General features: G+C 44.8%; 1 protein-coding gene across 4 annotated transcripts in view; it reads left to right on the plus strand.

The window, feature by feature from the left end:
• The window catches only part of ZNF827 (zinc finger protein 827), a 174,037-nt gene extending 150,523 nt beyond the window's left edge, over nucleotides 1-23,514 (plus strand). Inside the window, exons 9-15 of one of the 4 annotated variants that reach the window (XM_030312982.2) lie at nucleotides 3,542-3,679; nucleotides 5,149-5,320; nucleotides 6,635-6,801; nucleotides 15,272-15,463; nucleotides 15,812-15,989; nucleotides 18,002-18,034; nucleotides 19,530-19,617. In XM_030312982.2, coding sequence (XP_030168842.1) covers nucleotides 3,542-3,679; nucleotides 5,149-5,320; nucleotides 6,635-6,801; nucleotides 15,272-15,463; nucleotides 15,812-15,989; nucleotides 18,002-18,017 — 863 coding nt within the window. In that variant the 3' untranslated portion in view covers nucleotides 18,018-18,034; nucleotides 19,530-19,617. The other 3 variants (XM_030312984.1, XM_030312977.1, XM_030312980.1) reach the window with 3 other exon arrangements.
• Nucleotides 23,515-24,227: the final 713 nt, after the last annotated feature.

Genomic DNA, 24,227 nt, shown 5'->3' on the forward strand with positions numbered 1-24,227 from the left:
TCAAAAATAAATAAACATTTAAAAAAATTAAAATAAAAAATAAACCTATGGCCTGTGACCACAAGGACAGCCCAATTCATTCGGACCCCACGACAGCGAGAAAACACGGTGTCTGAGTCTATGAATCGCAAAGCTTGCCCACTGCCCTCACAGTGTTTTCCCTAATGTAGGGTTACAGTCACTGTTGCTAATTCATAGAGGCTAGGACAGGCCTGTATATCAGGTTTTATAAATATTTCTTTATGTATATTTCTTTTATAAAATATTTATTAAATAAATTTAATGATTTTAAAATATTTTTGGTAATGGTCGATCATCAAGAACAGACAGAAGGTGCTGCTCTGATCGGGCATTCCCCTCGAGAGCCTGCGGCTGCAGTTGATAACTGTCAGTGGCAATGGGGGCCAGTCGTGCTTCAGAGAGGCAGGCCATGGACATTTTCATGGCACTTGCTAGGTGCCCATCACATTCAGATCTCAGTCTAGAAGTAGATGGACAGTTTTTGGTGACCGACTGGATGCGCCGAAAGAGAGAGAAGGAGGGAGGAATCAAAAAAGATTCTGCAGTTTCTCGGGTGGCATTTGAATGGCGCCATGCACAGGACACGTGGAAGAACGCAGCATCCGCTGAGCTCCCTTTCAGCTCCATGGCAGTTCTGTGAGGAGAGGAGCAGGCCCATTACCTTAGTGCTTCTTGTGTCAAAACAATGCTCCCCTTCGCACTGCCCTCCACTCCCCAGCCTCACCCAGCTGTGATTTCCAAGTTGTGTTCACGGCCAGCTGCAAAGGGCCTGTGGTTGCCTTGTTCCTGCCTATGAAATGAAAATGGGTGGCCGCTGTAAATGCAGACAGCAGTGGAGCGCCTGGGTGGCTCGGTCCGTTATGCGTCCGACTTCGGCTCAGGTTGTGATCGCGCAGTTCTTGAGTTCAGACCCCGCATCGGGCTCTGTGCTGACAGCTTGGAGCCTGGAGCCCGCTTCGGATTCTGTGTCTCCCTGTCTCTCTGCCCCTCTTCCACTCGTGCTCTGTCTCCCTCTCTCTCTCAAAAATAAAATAAATATTAAAAAACAACAACAACACTGTGGGGAAGTTGTCTTTCAACTAACATCTTAAAATAAACTAAATGCAGACAGCAAGCGAGCAGGGAAAGCAGGTGATCCCTAGTCAAGGCCTAGGGTACCAGAAATGGACGGCTTCTGATGGCTCTGGCTGCTTCACTGTGACTGGGTTTTTTTTTCCTGCTTGGCTGAAGCAAGTATTCATAGTTTTAATAGTTTTCTAAGGCCAGTGGAGGAAATTGGACTTCATATGATGCTCAGCTTCTCGAGTGCGTGACTAATACTTAAAAGACTCATTAAGAGACTTCTTTAGTTTTAATTGCATCTCCTTGTTTGGTATGTGACCCAATTAATTCATTCTTGTTGTGAAGGTATTCGAAGACCCTGTACCCTCTTGACCTCTTCTTATAATTATTACTGTTGCCCTCCTTCGAAGCACCATTTTGATTACATACTTAAAAGGAGCTACTGAAATACCCTCTCATCGCCGTGTGGCTGAAATGCCCACTGCTTGGGCTCAAGGACAGTCATCTGAGAGTGGTTCTTGTGTCCTCAACAGCTCAGTGGCCAGCACCTCCCTTTTCACCTTCCCTCCCCCCCACAATTCCACCCCCTCCCCCCAGAGGGTTTTAGTCGCACCTCCCTGCTTTAATAAGACTAGCTGTTCTCCCTGAGGCCCCAAAAGCTGTGTTTTAGCAAACACAGATAAATCAATAAATGTGCCTTATCAGTGTTGGGATTGCTGGCAGGTGCCTCAGAGCAAACGTGACTGTGATTCCACCTCATCCCCTCCCCCTCCCCCGGACACACACTCGTGTTTGTTTCTTCTTTTCCTTAGATTCCACTATCTGACAAATCTGCACTCAAACAAAAACCCATCCTGCTGACTCACCCAAATACAGGTGGAAGCCCATACTCGGGAAGCAGTTTTAACCAAATTGCGTGAAATAAAGTCCTTTCTTCTGATGTCTCTCTGTCTGGTGGTCTGAGCATTTTCATCTGCACGGATCTTACAAAAAAGTTCTCTCCGCCATTTAATTCTCACCACTTGGTATCCAGTTCTATAAAGTAATACTTTAAAAAGCAATGCTTTAAAAAGGTTCACGATAATTTACTGAGGTAGTGGACAAGACACCAACTACGTAAATTGTCTTGTTCTTCAGAGTGAGGCCTAAGAAAAGCATTCTCGCTGACTCGTCCCCTTCACTCTTTAGTATTCTGTCACCTGGCTCCTTTTATTACTGTAGAAATAATGCTTGTACAAACCGTTACAGTTCAGGGAGAAGAAACGTGGATGAAAAAATCAGACGTACTCCTATGGATGATGATGGGAAAGTGAAGCCTTTTTTTTTTTTTTTTTTTAAGAGGGCCAGAGGATGTATTAGTGTCCACACATCTCAGTCATGACTGTGAAGTATGTGCAGATAACCGGCGATCTCACCATTTTTCCTAATAGGATGAGACCTTTGGGGAAACGCGAGTGGTACATTACTGCCTTAGGGAATTTTATGTGGAGTAGTGTCTGAGTCCATTTGGGCTGCTGTAACAAAATCCCTCAGGCAGGCTAGCTTATAATAACGACAGAAATGTACTGTTCACGCTTCCGCAGTCCAGACGTCTGAAATCAAGGGCCAGCATGGTCGAGTAAGGGCCCGGACTGCCCACTTCTCGCTGTGTCTTCACAAGGCGAAACAGGCAAGAGAGTTCTCTGGGGTCTCTTTTATAAGAGCACTAATCCCATTCCTGAGGCTCCACCCTCATGACCCAGTCAGCTCCTGGGGGTGATACCTCCCAATACCATCACCTTGGGCTCTAGGATCCCAACATATGAATGGGGGGAGGGCGTGACACAAACATCAGACCACAGCAAATAGTGTGCAGTTGTCATCACTGAGCCTGTGAAACATGAAGTTCCTCATGAAGGACTTTACACAACCCAGAACACAGGGCAAAACTTTTCTTCATAAAGAACAGTGAACGTGTATGTCCTTTCAAGGGATCCAACCATTCGTTTTCACATCAGAATCTGAGATTCTTTACTTACCGTCAGATTCTTACCAATTCAGTAAGAATCGGAGATTGTTTACTTACCGTCTTGTGGCAAGAGCGTACATGTCTGGAGTTCTAAGGTGCAACTCAACTAGTCACTCAGCAAATATTGAGTACCAACTGTATACTGGGCATAGCGCTAAACCATGCTGTCAACCCACTCAGGGTCTGGTTAGCTGACCTTTAATGATAGGGAGGGAAAACACCAGAGAGTTGACTAGAAGTGGCATCATTTGCTACCACAACTTTCAGGAATAGCTTCTTAGAAACAAGAAGTGAGCATGAAGGCCAGAGGTTAACTGGGACTTCTCTGCAGTTATCAGCTACGTTGTTCAGAAGGAATCCCCTGCTAACGTCCTGCTGGATATTGACTAAAATGCAGCTTGTTCATGATGCCTTGTCTATCCCTCATGATGCTTTGCTCTTTTGGCCCAGAAACAGAAAAGATAGTACTAGAGGCAGGAAACGGATTGCCATCCTGGAAATTCAATGACCAGCTTTTTCCCTGTGATGTGTGTGGGAAAGTGTTTGGCCGACAGCAGACGTTGTCCCGACATCTCTCGCTGCACACAGGTGAGTCAAGGCCTCGCTCCTAGGCCGTCTGCACTCTGGATCACCAGCCTCTCTACTGTCAAGAAGCTGACTTTGTCTAAGACAATTCTCACTGGAAGTGGTGGAAATGTTTTTATCCTGGCCCTTCAAACCATTTTAGCTGGCATGTTCAAAGAGGCCCCGGAAAGGGTTTTTATTTGTATTGAAAGTAGGCTTGATGAGAAAAGATACACGTGTAAGTGTATCCAGGTAAGGTTCCTGAATTCTGAGAAATGCATTGCTCTCACCTGGAGGGTGCAGGCGATGGGGGCTGCACCCACGTTACTGGTTCCATCTTTTTGTGGGAAATGGGAGCAGCAGAGGGACAGAGCAGCTTGTGTAGAAACAGTTGCTATCTTTATCTTCATATAATAGTAGAGAAATGTGGTTGGTTCTGCGCATTGCAAAAGGGACGGCAACCAAATTAAGAAAGGATAAAGGAGGAATAAATAGTAACTTAATCAATTTGGCAAGAATAAGTTCCTTCGCCCCCAAAAGGAAGGGCTGTATTTTATCTGTATGGCCGGGTTCCTCCCCTGGCCCCGCCAAGCCCCAGGCCACCGGCAGGACAGATGTGGGGACCATCTACAGTAACAATGATGATGGCTTGCATTTGGTTGGGGAAGAACTTTTTTCCTTATTCTCTGCTGTGAAGTGGTAAGACAGGTATTTTTTAAGGGCAAGCCCAGTGAGACAAAGTAAGAAGTAAGGATGGAAAATGAGTTTGCTCTTTGCTTTTTTCCACTATCGTCCATTCCCTTTATCTGCACAGTGAAAGCCAGCCTGCCCCTTCTACTATAATTTGCTTGATTAATCGAATGAATTCAGAATGCCACTCTGGAAAGAGTCCTGAAACATTGTCAGTTTTAGGAGAGGGTTTTCATTAAGAAATTAATTGCAGCTTTTAGTTCTATTTATGTAAAATGAACATCTCCCATCATATTACTTCACATGAGTCATTTTTCTCCCCCTTTAATTTCATGAGTTTTTATTTCTTGGCTGACCCAGGCCTGGAGCTTAGGGAACATGATGGGGCTTCTCTTACACCAGACCCAGGAATGCTGTGCTCCACTCCCCTTTCCCCAGCTAAGCACCCACCCTCAGCTGACGCATGGCAGGTGTGCACGCGCGCGCACACACACACACACACACACACACATTTATTTAGCCCCTGCGGGGCTCCCCTTATCAGGAAGAGGGACCTGTGGATGTCTAGGAAAAAGCAGATGGTCCGGCTGCCCTGGGACTTTCTTCTATCTAAGTACTGATACAGCAGTGACCTCCCGGATGAAGACTTTTAGATATTTATAATTCCAAGGTGTTCCCTTTGTCCCCATTTGAAATGAGATTTGAGCCTTCCTTGCCATGACAGCGCTAAGTGGTCTCCTGCAGGTGTTGGGTTTTCATTTTTGAGAGCAGTTTGGGGTTTTTTTCCTGTTCCTTCTCCCCAGAGGAAAGAAAATACAAATGCCACTTGTGCCCCTATGCTGCTAAGTGCCGTGCGAACCTGAACCAGCACCTGACCGTCCATTCGGTGAAGCTGGTGAGTACGGACACTGAGGACATTGTCAGCGCCGTCACCTCTGAAGGCAGTGATGGGAAGAAGCACCCTTATTATTACAGGTGAGCTGTGAGTGGAACTGGCCCAGCCTTCCCCAACTTTCTAGAACACTCTCCACCCGGGTGCTAGGGCGTATGTGATGAGGTACCTCTTAGTCATAGTACTGACCTTCATTTTAATACTTGCTTTGTTTACACTGGACCCACCAGCCACGCTGAGTCCTCTCTTGGCTTGGATGGCCCTGGTAGAAGTAATTGAAAGGGAAATGGTCTTGGAGGTAGCTCTCTGGGGTGGAGCTCCAGGGAGTGACAGGGCTCCGGGGATTATTAGCTTCTCGATTTGTGCAGCTGGAAAGCTCCCAACCTTTGTAACTGAGCACCTTGCTACTTCCTGAGAACTGTCCTAAGGAGAAAAAGACCAGGGAAAATAAATCTGAGAACTCTGAGGAAATAGCCTTGAAAGCATTGCATATTTGCCCCTGGTTGTATTGTCTTCAGTGCCTGGAATTTTATGTTTCCCTTTCATATTTGACCATGAATCAATATTTGGTTTGGTTGCAGTGAAATCCCAAGTCTCAGAATTGTGCCCAAGAGGTAGACCATACAGATTGGTAGACACTTGCTTTTGCACAGAATATCTCCATGGACGGTGACTTCTATCAGCAGTTGTCACAGACAGGAATTGCTCCTGCTGGCAGTGTGATCTGATGACCTGCATGTGCCTTCCTTCCTACACGGAAGGTTTCCAGAGCCAGAGAGAGGCTCGCTGGGCATGCGGGGTGCTCTGAATTGATCAGTGTATCCACACCGCTAATATCTTGGCAAGGCTGCACCACATCTCTTTGCCCACAGGAATCAGTAAGGTGATGTGCGGCATCTGGAACCTGTAATTTTTAATTAACTGTATGATTATTCAGCATCATTATAGCATGTATGGGATTGTTACATTATGCTGACACTTAATCCATTTGGCACAGTGACCACTTCAGAGGCATCCCAGAAAGCAGAAGAATTTTCTTTTTTTTTTTTTAATTTTTTTTTGGTAATGTTTATTTTTGAGAGATAGAGAGAGACAGAGCATGAGCAGGGGAAGGGCAGAGAGAGGGAGGGAGACACAGAATCCGAAGCAGGCTCCAGGCTCCGAGCTGTCAGCACAGAGCCCCACGTGGGGCTCAAACCCCTGAACCGTGAGATCGTGACCTGAGCCAAAGACGGACGCTTAACCGACCGAGCCACCCAGGCGCCCCAAGTAGAATAATTTTCTAATGCAAAACCTTTTGGTGAGAAGAAAAGCATGTGTCAAAGTCCAGTTTTCTGAGTGTGCCACAAAGTATCACTCTTCTCTCTCCCCTTCTTTTCTTTCGTCCCCTCATACAGCTGTCACGTGTGTGGATTTGAGACCGAGCTCAATGTCCAGTTTGTCAGCCACATGTCACTCCACGTGGACAAGGAGCAATGGATGTTTTCCATCTGCTGCACCGCCTGTGACTTTGTCACCATGGAGGAAGCAGAGATAAAGTCTCACATTGGCACCAAGCACACAGGTGACCATCACTGTCGGTCCTTCTCTCCTCCATCCCCCAACCTGCCAGCATGCATGCCCACCTGGCAGAAGCGTCCTCATCACCCCGCGACACTGACATTCCCTTCCTCAGAAGGGAGGACTTTCCCAGGGTCTTGGAGCCACAGTGTCCCGTGGCCATCCTGCCATTGCCTGGCACAGTTTGGGCCTCGCTGATCTGAAAGACCCACACGTTCAGATGCAGTTGTGAGGTGCTGAGCCATTGGCTTGTCCTCACCCTGGGTGTCGTCATCCTAGGTAGCAGCCGTCGGGCTCTCGTGATGCCCTTCCCCTTGTGTCTTCACATGCTGGATCTCATTTAAGCCTCGTAGGCCTCTGAGGCCGATACTACTGTTCCCGTGCTATAGGGGTGGGGAAACGGAGGCTTCACAGAGGTGAGGCATTCAGTCCAAAGTCAGCAATTAGGATGTGCCTCCAGAAGCTTGGGCCCAAACAGTTTCCATTCTAGCCTATTCTCACTGCTGTTCTGACAGGTCCGAGCAACCCTTGGCAGAGGTTTGAACCTTTGTGGTTCTCTGTGACAGGACACTGTGTGCACGTACTTTAACAGGCTCTGCTCCTGTCCGGTGAAACTCCGGCCCTGACACATATCAGGTCTGCTCTGGGAGGGGGGCGGGGCAGAAAACCGGATTCTCCCCAAACAGCCTGATCGCTCTCCAGGCTGTGTGTGGCCAAGACTTTGCTAGTGTTCTCCTTCCATTTAAGGCTCTTGCCATTCTTAATGATGTTAACATTTTGAATCCACCATGCAATTATCCTCTCACAAGTGATGGTTACAAATGACACCAGCGTGGAGTCATTAAATGAGAATGAGGAAGAGCCTCCCCCACCCTGCGTTGTGTGGTGCTTACAGATTATGAGCTGATGTTGCCAACTGCCAACGCTGGGTGTTGGGTCAGCCCCTCACATCGTTGGCCCTTGAAGGATTTGAGAAGGGGAAGCTCCTGACAGTTGTGCTGACGATGTGCTCAGCCGAGACGGATCTCTCTTTGCTTTACCGGCCGCTTTGGTTCCAGGGTGCCAACAGCAATAAAAGCTTGCTTTTATCATAAGTTGAGAAGCTATGACTTGGAGGTCTGCAGAGAGCCATTATGCCGGGTGAGAAGGTGCCATTTCTACCGTTGGTTGTCTCGCTATAACCACATTAGCACCATGGGCAGCAGGTGAGCTGGGAAGCCCATGTCAAAGACAAATTAAATTCAGCATCTCGGGAGTGCCAGTGGAGGGAAAGGCCAAACTCTCTTCCATTTCCGCTGGCTTTTCAGATATTCTGCCCCCCCCCCCGTTTCTGTTACTCTCCCATTCTTCTAACCCTCTGTACCCCAAGGATGCCTAAACCCAGTCGAGAACCTTCCTCCTCCCTCCCCAGGCCACAGCCCCTCTGCCACCACCCCACCTCAAGGAAGCCGTAGAAACCATAGAAACCAAAATGGCTGGAAAGCCGTTGGATTTAGAGTCACTTAATTGTCATTGGTGGAAACTTCACATTGACAAGTAACCAATGTAAACACACTCATTGCCACAGGGAACACAGAGATCTTGTTCCCTCTGAGGTGGTAGGGCTCCTTGTCTACCTGCAAAGAATATTCTTGTTTGTTGGCACAGAGAGCCAGAAAGAAATGCATTAAAGAAGTTGCTTTTTTAATACAGTAGAAGCCTGTAACACTGCTGCTATTAGGGAATAAGGTTATAACCTATTTTATAGTTTTGGGGTTTTTTGGGGGTTTTTTTTAGCCAGGGAGACAGTTTTTTTGTTTGTTTTTTTTTTTTTTAAGGGCCAAATAGTGAATATTTTAGGCTTTCAGTCCATACGGTTTCTGTCACTACATTCAGCTCTACCATTGGAATCTGAAAGTAGCCGAGACAATACACAATTGAGCAGGCCTGGCAGTGTCCCAATAAAACTTTATTTACAAAAGCGGGAGGCTAGATTTGGCCAAAGGACTATAATTTGCTGACCCTTTTTATAAGCTAATGGTTCCACAGTGAGGGTTTCTTGCATCTAGTTGCTGTTTTGAAGTGTTTGAATTTGACCCAAGATATGTCCATCTAAATCTGCAAATTAATAAACTGTGTAATTACAAAGTTATGATATAGAGCAGTATATATACTATGTAATACATATTATACTATATATTCCTGAGAATAGGAAGCTTATCTAAGTTGCTGCTGTCTCCCAAGCACCTAGACCAGTGCCTGCACAGTGCAAGTGAGGAGTAAACATTCGTCCGGTGAATGAATATGTGTGCCCGAGCATGTCTACACACATTTGTGTGTTCTAAGCAAGAAAATTATTCAAACGTGCCCCTTACCGAACCCTGAGAGTCTACTGACTTATGCATATAATCCATGTGGAAGAAGGTACTTGGGATGGAGGAAAACACATTTTGAATTCTGGATTCTGGTTCTACACCCGATGTTACCATAAATAACGCTGCAAATGTAGGAACTCATTCGACTTCTCTGGGCCGTCCATTCCTTGACCTTTTGAATGTGCAGGAGATGTCCAGCAGGCATAAGACTCTCATTTTGTGGGCCTTGTCCTCTGATTTGATTTACCTGACATAGAAATGGACACCTTTTATTTCAGTACATTAAGAAATTCTCAATGCTTTCTTGTTACAGAAGTGAAGTGATCTCTGCAAGGGAAAAATATTCCCTCTGGTTGCTTCTGATTTCATCAATGCATATTTTGCTGCAGTTTTTAAATGTTGCAGTAACAGCACTGAGGAATCTGAATAGCTCTTTGGAAAATACCACCATCAATACTTTACCCTCACACCGACACCAAAATAAATACCAGAAGACTTACACAATCCCCTTAACAAATCAGCCCTAGAAAAGCTTGAAGGAAATAGAATGTTTATCAAACTTCCAGAGTGAGAAGGATTTGTGAAAGCTTAAGTGATACAAAAAATGGCAAAGGAAAAGAATCAAGAGATTTGATGGATAAAAATACCTTCTTCTATTTGTCAAAGAAAAGGAAAAGATGGGAAACAAAACCCAAAAACCAGCCTGAAATGACAGAGGCTATATATTTACTATACAGAGAATTGATATAAACTGGTAAGAAACACTTTGGGTCTCTAAGTGCAGAATTTACAAAGGGCATAAACAGTCCATACATAATAAAAGAAATAAAGGCTAACCACTCCATCTAAGGAACCTCACTAGCCACCAGTTAAAACTCAAGAGTGGCTTATGTTTCATGTATCACGTGAGGAGTGTGTTTTACAGCGTCACCCACGATCGCCAGATGCTGCTGATACTGATGGCCATGACCCTACAGGGTGGGAGAACTTTTCAAAACTACTTAGGTAGTGTAGACCAAGAGGTTTGAAAATGCCTGCAAGTCAGTCATCTTTCTTCTGGGAGTCTGTCCTTAGGAGAAAAAAAATCAACCAGTGGAATATTAATTTTCACTTAAAATTTAATTTTAAGGAAATACTTAAGTAATGTAGGATAAGTCTACTCCAAGGATATATAATACTGTCATTTAAACCATTAACTCATAATTATTTTCATAAATTTTTTGAGAGCCAACTATGTGCCAGGTATATAAAACAGCATGGGAAAATACAAAGTGTTAATTATTGTTGTTTGTATTACTTATAAATATTATATGTTATATTTTATAATAATAATACATTTTTCTGTAATGCTTGCAATGAGCTAGGCATTGTTCTTAGTGCTTTATATATAAAAACCCATTTAACCCTCACAACACACGTATGAGGCTGCCGATATGATCCCCATTTTTAAGATGAGATCATTGAGGCACTAAGTTAAATACCTTGTCTTAAGTCATTCAGCTTATTAATTGGAACAGGTGGCATTCAAACTCAGGTGTTCTGGATCTAAAGTCTTTATTCTTAACTACTTTGCAATTAACAGCAACGATTTTAAAATAGATATGCTTCTAAAAAAAAGAAGTATGTCAAAAATGGTGTTTATATTGAGGTGGCAAGACAATTGACCATTTTTTATTGGTCGCAGTTTATCATTTTGTGTCATTTTAGATTATGAAATTGAGGTTTTTAAAAAAATTTATTTAAAAATTTTTTTAACGTGTATTCATTTTTGAGAGACAGAGACAGAGGGTGAGCAGGGGAGGGACAGAGAGAGAGGGAAACACAGAATCCAAAGCAGGCTCCAGGCTCTGAGCTGTTGGCACAGAGCCCACCACGGGGCTAGAACCCACAAACCGTGAAATCATGACCTAAGCTGAAATCAGACGATTAACCAACTGAGCCATCCAGGCGCCCCTAAAATATCGAGGTTTTTTTTAAAGTTCACTTCAGCTGGCTGTCCTCACGTATGAGGTTGCATTGCCTGTGCAGAGAATCATTCACCAAGAATCCTTGTGCTGGGGCACCCAAGTGGCTCAGTTGGTTAAGCATCCAACTCTTGATTTCAGCTCAGGTCATGATCTCATGGTTCATGAGACTTAGCCCCACATCGGGCTCTGCACTAACAGCACAGAGCCTGCTTGGGATTCTTTCTCTCTTCCTCTCTCTGTGCTCTCTCTCTCTCAAAATAAATAAACTTAAAAAAAAAAAAAAGAATCTTTGTGCTGCTGAAAGTAAATGACCCCTTGGATGACAGCAAGCTGTGGACTGAGTTGACAAGGGCACCCCAGCTCACTCCCTACAGACAGAGCAAAGGGAGAGGAGGACTGAGAGCAGAGGAAGCGGTGTGGGGTAGGGATTACAAGTTGAGCGGGCTGGGCTGTTTCCCCATGCCGAATCGCAGAGTTGCTGTCATGACACCTGTGTATTTACACAGTGATTAATTTAGGCAGCTCTGCCCACTGCCTTAAGCCTGAAGGTACTTAAAGCTGTTGTTAAAGATGGTAATTAAAATCATATGTTTTCATTCTAAAAACTAATTTAAAATAATCACTTGCAATATTCTGTGAATGAGACCCATCTTAGAGGATGGATTTGGTGAAGAAATAGACTTAGGGCCCCCACTGAAAATATTCTGTCTACAAAATGTGACTAAACCTAGGTCACATATTAGAGACCGCCAATGACAGGGCTGGCTTTCACATACCTTCCTTGTACCAAAGGAGGTCTATACTTTCAAGGCATATTCCATCCCTCCTTGGGGGTCCATGAATGAGGTCACATCATGTCTGTCCAGGAACCAAGTTCAGTTCTGCCAGGAACAAGACTTGGAAACACTGTAGGAGGGTAAATATTTTTTTCCTTCCTCTTTTTAAAACCTGTTTTTAATTGGACAAGTAATTTACGGCATTCTAGACAATTTTGAAAACCAAATAAAATAAAATAAACATAACACTAATAATTTCACACACTAGCTGTAACCACCATTACAGCTTTGTTTGCTTCTGGACTTCTTGTGCCTATATACGATATATGACTTATTTTTTAATCTTCTAACAAAGAAAGTTCGTTTCTAGAGTTTACAATCACTAGATTACTGAAGCACAGTCTCCCTATATCACCTACCTTAACCTAAAATGATGGGGTTGTTTTGATTATGTTTGGGGAGAACTGACAGCTTAACAATATCAAATCTCCTAAACCATGAACAGTGTAGAGCCCTCCAGTTATTTGGGGGTTTATAAGGTACATTGTTAATTCATTACAGTACACGTTTAAGTCATAAACCATTTCATGGGTAGTGTAAGAGTCTTACAATAACGTAGTTCTCTGTCCCCTCTCCTAGCCTTTATGCTTTTGCTGTCATACATTTACTTATATATATGTTATAAACTCTCTATTATATTGTGTTTACCAAAATTACTTTTATGATCTCTCAAAGAGTTTTAAATAATAAAAACTCACGTGGGTTCCAGCCTCGTGTCGGGCTCTGTGCTGACAGCTCAGAGCCTGGAGCCTGCTTCGGATTCTGTGTCTCCCTCTCTCTCTGCCCCTCCCCTGCTCACCCTCTGTCTCTGTCTATCAAAAATGAATAAACGTTAAAAAAATTTTAATAAAAAAATTTTTACCCCAATTTCATAATCTAAAATGACACAAAATGGTAAACCATTAAAATTACCATTAAAATTACCAATTGTCTTGCTGCCTCAGTACCAATTTACCCTCGTGGGTAAATGCATGCTCTTCATTCTTTTGTGTAGATCCGTTTTTACATTTGGTGTCATTTTCCTTCTGCCTGAAGAATTTCTTTTAACATTTTCTGTAATTCTAGTCTGCTGGTGATGAATTCTTTCTGCTTTTGGGGTGGGGAGGAAAGTTTCATTTTTGAAATATTTTTCACAGAGTACAAGATCTCAGATTGACAGGTGTTCCTTTCAGCACTTTAAAGATGGTGCCCCACTACTTCTCACTTGCATTGTTTCCAGTGAAAAATCTGTTGTCATCCTGATTTTTGTTCCTCTGCACATAATGTATCCTTCTTCCTCAGGCTGCCGGTAGGATTTTTTCTTTATCACTAGTTGAGCAATGGGATTATGATAGCCCTTGATATAGATTTCATCTTTTTTTTTTTTTTTTTTGAGAGAGAGGTGCACACGTGAGTGGAAGAGGGGCAGAGAGAATGGGAGAGAGGGAATCCCAAGCAGGCCCCACACCCAGTGTGGAGCCCAACATGAGACAAACCCAAAACCCTGGGATCATGACCTGAGCCGAAATCAAGAGTCAAGAGTTGGACACTTAACCGACTGAACCACCCCAGTTCCCCAATTTCTTCAGCTTTCTTATGCATAGGGTTCATTTTGCCTCTTGGATCTGTGGGTTTATGGTTTTTCTCAAGTTTGGAAAAGTTTTGGCCTTTTCAAATTTTACTGCCCTTTCCACCCAATCAGGGACACTCCAATTAAACTTATATGAAGCTATCTGAAGGCATCCTACAATTCACTGATGTTCTTTTCATTTTTATGATTCTTTTCTCTCTCTGTTTCATTGCAGATAATTTCTATTGCTATTATCTTCAGGGTCCACTAATCTTTTCTTCTGCCATGTCTAAATTGCTGGTAACCCCATCCAGCGTATTTCTCATCTCAGACATTGTAATTTTTGTAAATTTCTCTCTAGAAATTTGATTTGGATCTTTTTTTTATATCTTTCACATCTCTAACTTTTTTAATATTTGGAATGTAGTTATAATAACTGTTCTTATGTCCTTGTCTGCGCATTTTAACAACTGTGTCAGTTCTAGGTCAGCTTTGACTGATTGATTACCCCATTTTAGGTTGCGTTTTCTTGTTTCTTGGCATGCCTGCTAATCTTTATTTGGATGTCAGATATTGTGATTTGCCTTGTTGGGTACTGGTTATTTTATATTCCTATAAACATTCTTGACCTTTGTTTTAGGGTGCAGTTAATTACTTGGAAACTATGATTCCTTTGTGTCTGGCTTTTGTGACTTGTCAGGCGGGTCTGGAGCAGTGGTCAACCTAGGGCTGATTACTACCCATTACTAAGAGATCTTCCTCAGTTTCCCACCGAGTGTCCTGGGAATTATGAGTTTCTCAAATTTAGCTAGTGGAAACAGCACTCACTGTTTTCTAAGCCTTTTTTTCTCTCCAGCCTTGGGTAGTTTTCTCACACAGGTGCTTTGGTCCCTACTCCACTGAATACTCATGGGGGACCCTCTGTAGGTCTTTGAGTCCTTCCTCTGTGCTGCTCTCTCCCCTCTGGGAAACCTCCCCTCTCTAGACCCTGCTCTGTGAAGTCTAGCCATACTGATCTCCCCAGACCCTCAGTGCTGTTTCCTCAATTCAGTGAAACTGATGGGCACTGCAGCCTGGAGACTAAAGTCTCTTAAGGCAGGAAGTGGGCCACCTCTTTTCTTTCCTGTCTCTCAGGGATCACTCTTCAGTGCCTGATGTTCAACGCTGTAAAAACGATTGTTTGAAAACAAAAACAAAAACTCTTGTTTGATATATTTTGTCTGGTTTTGTTCTAGTTGTTTCAGTCACGATGGTAAATCCAGTCCCTAACACTTCATCTTGAATGAAAGCATTAGTCTCTTGACACTGGGTTTTAATGGCCCACCGACTGGTTCACTCCTGGTTTTGAGGGAGAGTCCAGTGCACTGATAAAGAGCATGGATCCTGGAGTAGGGCCAACTGAAATCTATGCTTTGCCACTTCCTAGCATGTGACTTAGGCCAAGTTGCCCTGACTGTGCCTCCCTTCCTTCATCTGTAAAATGGGGATGGTAACCATTGTGCCTCATTGGATTTTTGAGAAGATACAATGAAATCATGCATTCAAAGCATGAGAGAGTTCCCAAGTACCACAAGTGTCATCACCATCGATGACGGAGACCTGAGATCCCAGTCGGTGCACTAGGAGAGTTCTAGAAGCCTCACTTTGTGTTCCCTGAATGATGATGCAGCCATGAAGCCCAATTCCCCCACCCCTAATAGCTGTTATTTCAGGGTTACCATCTCCTAAATAACAGACCTGGCTTTGGGGGTTTTGTTTGTGTTTTCAGGAGAAGACAGGAAGACCCCCAGTGAATCAAATAGCCCCTCTTCATCCTCCCTCTCAGCTCTGAGTGATTCAGCCAACAGCAAAGATGATTCAGACAGCTCCCAGAAAAACAAGAGTGGAAACAACGTGCTGGTCATCTCTGTTGTGCCTGGGAGCCAGCCCTCACTGAATAGTGAGGAAAAGCCAGAGAAAGGTAAGGGAGGAGGTTGTGGGCCTGCTCAGTCCTCCCCAGTCTGGGAGGATGACCCAGCCTTACAAATCAGCCCTTGAGGGGAGTGATGTTGGAAAATAGATGTTCGACCTGTGAACAGTGTAATGCTGTCGCCTAAAATTTGTATTTCTTTCGGCTTTAGTGGCATCCAAATACAGGGTGGGTAGATGGGCAGTGTGGCATTGATTCTGGAGCTGTATGTTCAACTCCTTTTACCACCAAGATGCTGGGCGCGGTGCCTGAAAGGGGAGGAGGAGAAACAGTGGGATGTCTGTCCCACTCCTGTCCCTCTGCCACGTGCACCCGCACACCCAGCTCCCGTCCTTTCAGGGTTCGAATGCGTTTTTTGCAACTTTGTCTGCAAGACGAAGAACATGTTTGAGCGCCACCTGCAGATACACCTTATCACCCGGATGTTTGAGTGTGACGTGTGCCACAAGTTCATGAAGACACCTGAACAGCTGCTGGAGCATAAGAAATGCCACACTGTCCCCACCGGTGGGCTCAAGTAAGGAAAGCAAGTACAGAACCTTTTACTGTGTTGTTATTTAATACCCTTCCCCATCCCTACCCCAGCCCCTCCCCGAAGGTTTGGGGGGTCATCGAGAGGGAGAGCTTGGCATGGGGCCAGTTAGTCAGCTACCTTTCGCTGGATGTGAATTAGACTTGTTGCCCAGGGGTCCAGCAGACACAGCAGGAGAATCCATTTCACCAATATCCTAGGATTCCTGGCAAGCAAGAGGACCTGGCGGAGGAGCCCAGCATGCAGGGGGAGACTCATCCTACACTGCTTGAGTTTTGTTCAGACTTGATTTTATGGACTTGGGGGTTCGTGTCCCCAGGTGTAAGTCATTACGCTGTCACAGAACTTCATTTCTATTTTTTAGATGATTCGCCATATACATCTTTTAAACAAGCATTACGACCACCCCATCTGCACAACACCCCCAGCTATTGGATCCTTGCCTTTTCGAACAGGCAGGAGGCAGTGTTTTTCATGCAGAGATCATGTGCCTCGGGTCTTCCTGCAGACGTGCCTTATGCCTTCCCAGGAACTGGGATTGGGATCTCCCTGGCTAGCCTTCATGAGACCTGACGTTTCCAGTCACACATTATTCACAGGTCCCCAAAGACCTAGACCACAAGCATCATCATTAACCAATATTTGCAAGAAGCCCTCTGGTCTGAAGTGAGACCCATCAGTTATTATCAAACACACGGTGTGTCTGGCTTGATAATAGGTGCTGAAGGGCAAACAAGGAATAAAACGTGATTTCCACCCTCAGGAAATTTATGTCCTAGCACTACCAGAATTTAATCTTCCCAGTGATTCTGAAATCAGCCCCTGTTCACAAAGCACTCATGACCTAGTAGAGAAGGAAGCATACGTCGTTGAGTACAGGAAGACACACAAGTTTCTAGGCACAATTATTCATGTTTAGCTGAAATAACCGTGTAATTAAAAGAATGAAAACTTATATTTTACTTGACACAAGAAAAAAAAAAAAGAACCTCTTGTTTTAACCATTTTTACCTTTGAAACTCACAAATTGCCAGAGAGGCGGCATGACTCTCCCGAATGGGTGAGGGATGGAGAGACCCAAAAGGACCCTGGGGGCCAACCTGGGGGTCGAATGTCGGGAGCAATGCAGGGTTGACTCCTCCAAGCTCCTGCCTGGTCAGAGGCACCCTCCTCAAAAACTTTACGAAACAGAGGAGTCAGGGAGCAGCACCTACTGTCCAATTCCGTTTTGTTTCACTCTTGGGGCACTTAAGTGGGAGGGGGAGGGGATGTTTGCAGGGATGGGGGAGGGGAGATTATAATCCGAGACAGCCAATAAATGGGAAATGCCCAGCAAGCGCTTATTTGGGAATTTGATTTGGTTTGTTCCCACTGTCCCTTTCTAAATACTTGTTTACTCTTATTTAAAGAAAAGAAAAAAAGCCATGTACTTCCGTGGTTGGACTAGCACTCATTGCCCTTCCCAGTAGCCCCGTCACACCCATTAACTCTGCGGCCCCTGCCAGTTGTGGCTTTGTCAGTTAGCCTTTCCTTGGGGACCTACAGAGTCCCGAGCCTCCGACCCATTGGGGAGAATGCACAGTGAATGCTGATGCTTTTGCCAGTACAGACACTTCTGGTGTGGTGCTAACGGTCCCCTGTGTAATAGTTTATGTTCTAGGATGACCAAGTAGAAGAATACTTTGAAAAAATTGATAATGCCTTCTGGCTATACAGTGAGTCTTTGTTTTGTTTTGTTTTGTTTTCCCTTTGCCATATCAGAGAATTAATTTGCCTGAGAGAGTGTCTTTACGATAAATAACGGGAGCACAGAAAACCCTTAGCACTTTGCCTGAGCAGCGAAAGAAAGATTGAGCTGTGGGTCACAGAAATGTCCTTAAAATGAAACAGACTGCCGATGTCTAAGTTGCTTTTCTGTGATGGAACTGCTTGTACTCTATATCCTGTTCATAATGCAGATCAAATAAGATTATACTATTATTTTTCTTTTGCCGTAGCTCAGGACAGTGGTGAGTTTCAGACTCCTCTAGGTAAGGCCCAGCTTGGCGTAGGGGTTGTGTGTGCACCTGACCTGGGAATGGGCTTTATATTTCTCTCGTGTGCACTCTTCTGTGAGCTGAGGTTCAAAGGCTAACGGCGAGCTTGGCGCTGAGGAGCAGTGCACGGTGCACTTGGTTGTGTTGGGCTCTGCTGAACACCTCTCCAAACCCTCAGAGGACAGACCACTCCTGGGCCCTGCCCCGCAGGTGCCAAGCAAGGGCTGAGGCAGCCACTTTTGCATTTGCATTCTTTGTGCAAAGAGAGCAAACACGCTACAGCTATCCTGTCAGCCACCAACTTGAGCCTTGCGGCTTCCAAAAGAGCAGCTCAGCAGAATTTGTAAACATGCCCTCACTGCTCCTCCTAGCCCCTCTGGACAGCCAGGAGGCTTGGGGGTGGCATAGCCTCACTGCCTAGGATGGAGGAACCGAGCCACGGAGAGGCCCAGGCTTGGTCCCAGGGCACATCCAGATATAGCCCAATGAGGTGACGGAGCTGGGACCAGAATCTGCCAGAATTACGTTGTAGAGACCAGTCCAGTAATGAATCAGTGCCTACCGTGTGCGGAGTACTTTACCGGGCACTGCAGAGAACGCAGAAGAAATGTAAGATATGGTCCTGCCCACTGAGAATTCATGATCCAGTTGGATTGCTATTATCTCCATGATGTAATCTTCTAATAATGTCTTCAAAGTCCAGAGAGCAGTCGCCTCCCTCCCTCCTTATCCCTCATTAGTGATGGGCTGGTGGGTGGGCCTCCCTCTCCCACGCCCCATCCTGGTCCGCATCTGCCTTCCCCGATGGAGAACCAGGACTGCAGGAGACAGGATTTAGGAGCTCAGACCTATGTATAGACACACACACTCACACAGACAGACACACACAGGCCTTCTCATCCTAACAACCCTTTCAATAAGCACGATTCTGACCCCTATGACTTTCTGTTTGCCGGAGGTAGCTCTCCCCCTATAAGCTGTTCTTCAAAACTCTTAGCCTTTCTGCGTGTGCTTGGTGTGGTGCATGAAAAGTCGATTCTTTGTGTTGCTCCCATCTCGAGGGGAGGTCATGAGGTTTAGACCTCTGCTATGTCTGGTGGGAGGCGGGGAGGGCTCCGAGGGGACGGGCGGGGAGGACGGAGGGGAGCAACCGCTTATTTATTCCTCGCACTTCTTCTGCTCCCCTTCCTGCGGGCTGGTGCTCACCGGTCCAGCCAGGAGACCCACAGTAGGCCGAGCGTACCTTGCCAGAGCGGCTCCTTAGTGGGGACGGCTCTGTCGGCAGAGAGAGCCAAGCGGGTCGTCTTAACCCCGGAGAGGCGGCTGGGCTGGGCAGGGGCAGGCCAGGCCTCAGAGTTTGGGGGGGGGGGGGTCGTGCGTGAGGGGAGGCTGGCGAGGAGGGTAAAGGCGGGGCCGCAGCAGAACCTGTCCGGTTGAACCTTCCCCTTTCATTGCTTCCCCCACCCCACCCCCCCCCACCCCCCGGCAGGTGCCCATTCTGCATTTATTCCACCAACCGCCCCGCTGCCATGGAGTGCCACCTCAAGACCCACTACAAGATGGAGTACAAGTGCCGGATCTGCCAGACGGTGAAGGCCAACCAGCTGGAGCTGGAGACGCACACCCGGGAGCATCGCCTCGGCAACCACTACAAGTGCGACCAGTGCGGCTACCTGTCCAAGACCGCCAACAAGCTCATCGAGCACGTGCGCGTCCACACCGGGGAGCGGCCCTTCCACTGTGACCAGTGCAGCTACAGCTGCAAGCGCAAGGACAATCTCAACCTGCACAAGAAGCTGAAACACGCCCCACGCCAGACCTTCAGCTGCGAAGAGTGCCTGTTCAAGACCACACACCCCTTCGTCTTCAGCCGCCACGTCAAGAAGCACCAGAGTGGGGACTGCCCCGAGGAGGACAAGAAGGGCCTGTGTCCGGCCCCCAAGGAACCAGCCGGCCCCGGGGCCCCGCTCCTCGTCGTCGGGAGCTCCCGGAATCTCTTGTCTCCCCTGTCGGTCATGTCCGCCTCCCAGGCTCTGCAGACCGTGGCCCTGTCGGCTGCCCACGGCAGCAGCTCAGAGCCCAACCTGGCACTCAAGGCTTTGGCCTTCAACGGCTCCCCTTTGCGCTTTGACAAGTACCGGAACTCGGATTTTGCCCATCTCATTCCCTTGACAATGTTATACCCCAAGAACCACTTGGATCTCACATTCCACCCTCCCCGACCTCAGACTGCGCCTCCCAGCATCCCCTCACCCAAACACTCCTTCCTCGCCTATCTCGGACTAAGAGAAAGAGCAGAGACTGTCTGAGGACAGCCGTGTTCTGTACCAAAAACAAAGAGACAGAGACAAAAACAGAAAACAACACAAAACAAAACAAAAAACCCACAAAACTTAAACACAACCCCAGCAGGTGTATGTTGCTGCAAAACCTACAGACCCGCCCTGGGTCTGAACCACGTGTACTGTATATCTTTAGTAAGGAATAGAGAATTGGCTCTGTGTGTATACCTATTGCATTGACCTGAAAGCTGCTTTATCCAATCTTCAGAGAGGTGACCTACTGCATACTTCTACCTTCAGAGGCATGCCTCCCCAGCCACCCACTCCCACTCTCAGCCCCTTCTCCGTACTTTTATCTGAAAGGAATTTTGTCTTGTTAGACCCTAAAGAGAGTGTCCTTAATAGCAATCAGCACTTGCAAGCTTATGTACTGGTGCATTTTGTTTTCTGTTGGGTGAATGGGGCGTGTGGGTGTTGCGGATTCTGAAAGAGAAAGCCGTGTGTCGTGTGCCATGACATTTCTATTGCACATCTTTTTGTACTGGCTTCTTTCACAGCGATGAACATTCTTTTCCCTCCTGGGTTGTTCATCCATGACAGTCTCTCCCCGAGCTCCTTCGTCACCTTTCCCTATTTTATGGCTACAGAGTGGTAGGGCCTGGTGCTTAGTCGATGAAGGACTGGTAGACACCCGCAGTGCTGCTTGAGATTTCCGACAGGGTGCCAGAGACCTTGTGCTCAGATCTTCTTGGTTATGAAGATGTGAGAACCAAGAGACCACTCTGGAAGAAATATCTCGCAGAACTGCAGCCAACATCACAAAACTTGTGTGTTTTGTGTGTGTGTTCATACATATACAATGTGTATGGTGCACACACTGCATCATTTGTTAAAGGGCAGATTATATATATATATGATTATATATATATATATATATGATGTATTAATTCAGTGGTTACCATTCATTTGCAGGAAAAAAAAAAACTGTATGAGTGAAAAATTTTACGGTTGATAAATCCAGCCAAGGAGATTAAAGGGGTTTGGATAAATTCTGGGTATCCATGCTCAGACTAAAAAAAAAAAAAAAAAAAAAAAAAAAAAAAAAAGGCAGTTTTTTGCACAGTGCTTTGGTCTTGCACTACTTTTTGTTTCTCATCTGCAAAAAAAAAAAAAAAAAAAGTAAAAGGAAGAAAATGTACCTTTTATATGGAATGAGTAGACTGTATGTTTGAAAATTTTGTCACAACCTCTTTGACATATAACGACCCAACAAAAAGGTGCTGTTTAGTCCTACGGTTCAATTTATGCCCCTGAGAAGTTTCCCTTGTGTTTGCAGATCGTCTGGCTATAGTGGTATTCTCCATGTTATTAATAATTCTGTATTCCATTTTGTTAACGCCTGGTAGATGTAACCTGCTAGGAGGCTAACTTTATCCTTATTTAAAGCTTTTATCTTGTGGTCATTAAAATGGCAACTTATGTGCAGCACTTTATTGCAGCAAGAAGCAGATGTGGATTGGTTGCAGAGCCCTTTGCTAATCCTAAAAAAGTAAAGGGTGATTTAACAAGAAAAAAAAGAATCTTTGGCAGAATATGTTAATTGCTTGTATTTTTAAGACAACAGAATTTCCAGTATGAAACAGGCTGAAAGAGCAGGAAGAAATGTGCTTTGTATAATAATGGAAAGATTGGAATATAAAAGTTTATATATTATTTATCTATTGACGAACTGGTGTACAAGAGGAATGCCTTCTTACTGCGTTGCTGTTTTCCATCACGTGTTATCCTAGAGTTGGGGTTTTTCTTTTCATCTGTTTCACCAGGGGAAAATAAAAGCATCCCTAATTTTCTTCCTCTAGTCAGTTTGCTTCACTGAAAGCCCTCTCGAACTTGGTACAGTTCTACAGGAAGCCAGAAGACTGTACCATCTGTCCACACCATGGACTCCCCCACCCCCATATCATCCTCCTTCCCCCAGACCGAGCAGGTGTGATACACTTCTCTTCGCCAGTCATCCAGCCCTGGAAAACCTGTTTACACTAAGGAGATGTCCCCAGGGGCAGGGAGGCTGAGCCAGCTAGGGCAGGAAGCTCCCGAACCCTCGGTCATTCTCCAGCAGAGACATTTGTTCTTGGCTATGTTAGAAATGTCGTTCAACCTCGCCATGTCAATGTCTCGGTAAAAGACACTATAGACAGTTATGGACAATACACTCCAAGAATACTGGGCTAATGGGTGGGTTGGTTTGTTTTTTTTTTTTTAAGTCTTGTCTTTATCCCCATATAATGGAGAATGTGCCACTTGGCTAATAATGTGCTTTCAAAATTACAAGTTCAGTGATGATGACAGAATAGAGGGCCACGGTGATCCCATTGAGGCTGGCAGAAAAGGTGAATCACACATAAGCACCAGCAGGTTAAAAACCTGAAAGGGTGGCCCCTACATTTAGGACTACAGGTTTTACAGCATGCCACTTGTGCAATATGAGGTCCTAGGCTGATACTTTCAAGATTGAGAGGGATGTTGGAAGGAGATGTTTACTGCTCAAATGCCATGCATTTCACTGCTTGCCACTGAACTTGTATTTGAATGACTTAGTTATGCTTAATGTAATTGGGCAACTTTTTTAGCACTTTGGAAAGAGTCATCAATCTTTCTGGTAAATTATAAAAGTTTTCTGAGTGAGAAAAGGTGTGTTTGGAGTTTGTTTGACTTTTTATATTATTATTATTGTTATTAATAAAGAAAAATCTACAGCATTTTTCAGACTCCACCGAGATAATATATACCCTCGAATTTGGTTTGCAGTTTGATACTCAGGGAAGGATTATTCCATAGATATCCTTTCCGTGTAAAACACTAACGTCTTTGAGAAATTCACCTGCCAACTAACTTCAATTCTGTTTTCACTATGCATTCTTCAATGAAAGCTAGCTTATTTTTCCATATAGTACGGCAGTTAGCATTCTCAGCACTTTCTTCTATCCTTTTTTTAATTCTTCATATTATGTTCAGATGATCATACTGTCAAGGTTTGTGTACATTACTGAAAATTTGTATTGTATAAAGCTTTTTGCATTACAAGGCTGTACAGGGTCATTTTGACAGTAACTGGTATATTTCTTTGCATCTTATGTTGCATTGCCAATTTCTAGTGTATCCAGTTTGGAAGTATAATATACTCTAATTAAACAAAAAAAAAAGGTTGGCTATACTCTTTGTTTCTTTTCTTTTTTTTTTTTTTTTTTCTCTCCTTGGTTGCCATCCTTGACTACTTATTAGTCGCAGGGTTTTATTTGTCTTGTTTTGTTCCCATTTTAACTTTTCAGCGTATTTTAAATAAGTTCAGGAAATGTCCCCTTCTAGTTACAGCTATAGCAAAATGCAGTTTTGAACAGCGATGGTGACAATGCAAACTGTCATTTTGTAAGTCATTAATAGACATTAAGGCTGAAAGCATATCCATCATTCAGTACAGTTGCAGGCCGGCTCCTTCCTGAAATTACGTAGTGACATTTTAAAGTGTTCACCAGCCTTACCCTCTCGTGCTTAACATCATTTTACTGACCCCATAGCCAAAGGGCAGGGGGGAAGCAGATGAATAATTCCATTTCTCCTAATGAAGTTTGGCAACTATGAGATTTTAATGAGGGGGGAAATAGTCTATTTTGCAAGCTAAATAATAATCTATCCAAATGCAAGTAATAGTTCACCATTCAAGGGAAGGTACCAGAGAAACAAACTGAGACAAAAAAAAATATATGAAACGCACACTAAGTTGAAACAATAATTTTTTGAAATCCATTTTAAAGTTCTGTTCATTAGAGATCTTCCCTATGAATCGATGATGGTTGATAAAAAATACAAGCAGCAAAAGAAAATGTTCTATCCAGTTCACAGCTTGC

Source organism: Lynx canadensis, chromosome B1 (genome assembly GCF_007474595.2).
Source record: "Lynx canadensis isolate LIC74 chromosome B1, mLynCan4.pri.v2, whole genome shotgun sequence".
Classification (NCBI taxonomy): Eukaryota; Metazoa; Chordata; class Mammalia; order Carnivora; family Felidae; genus Lynx; species Lynx canadensis.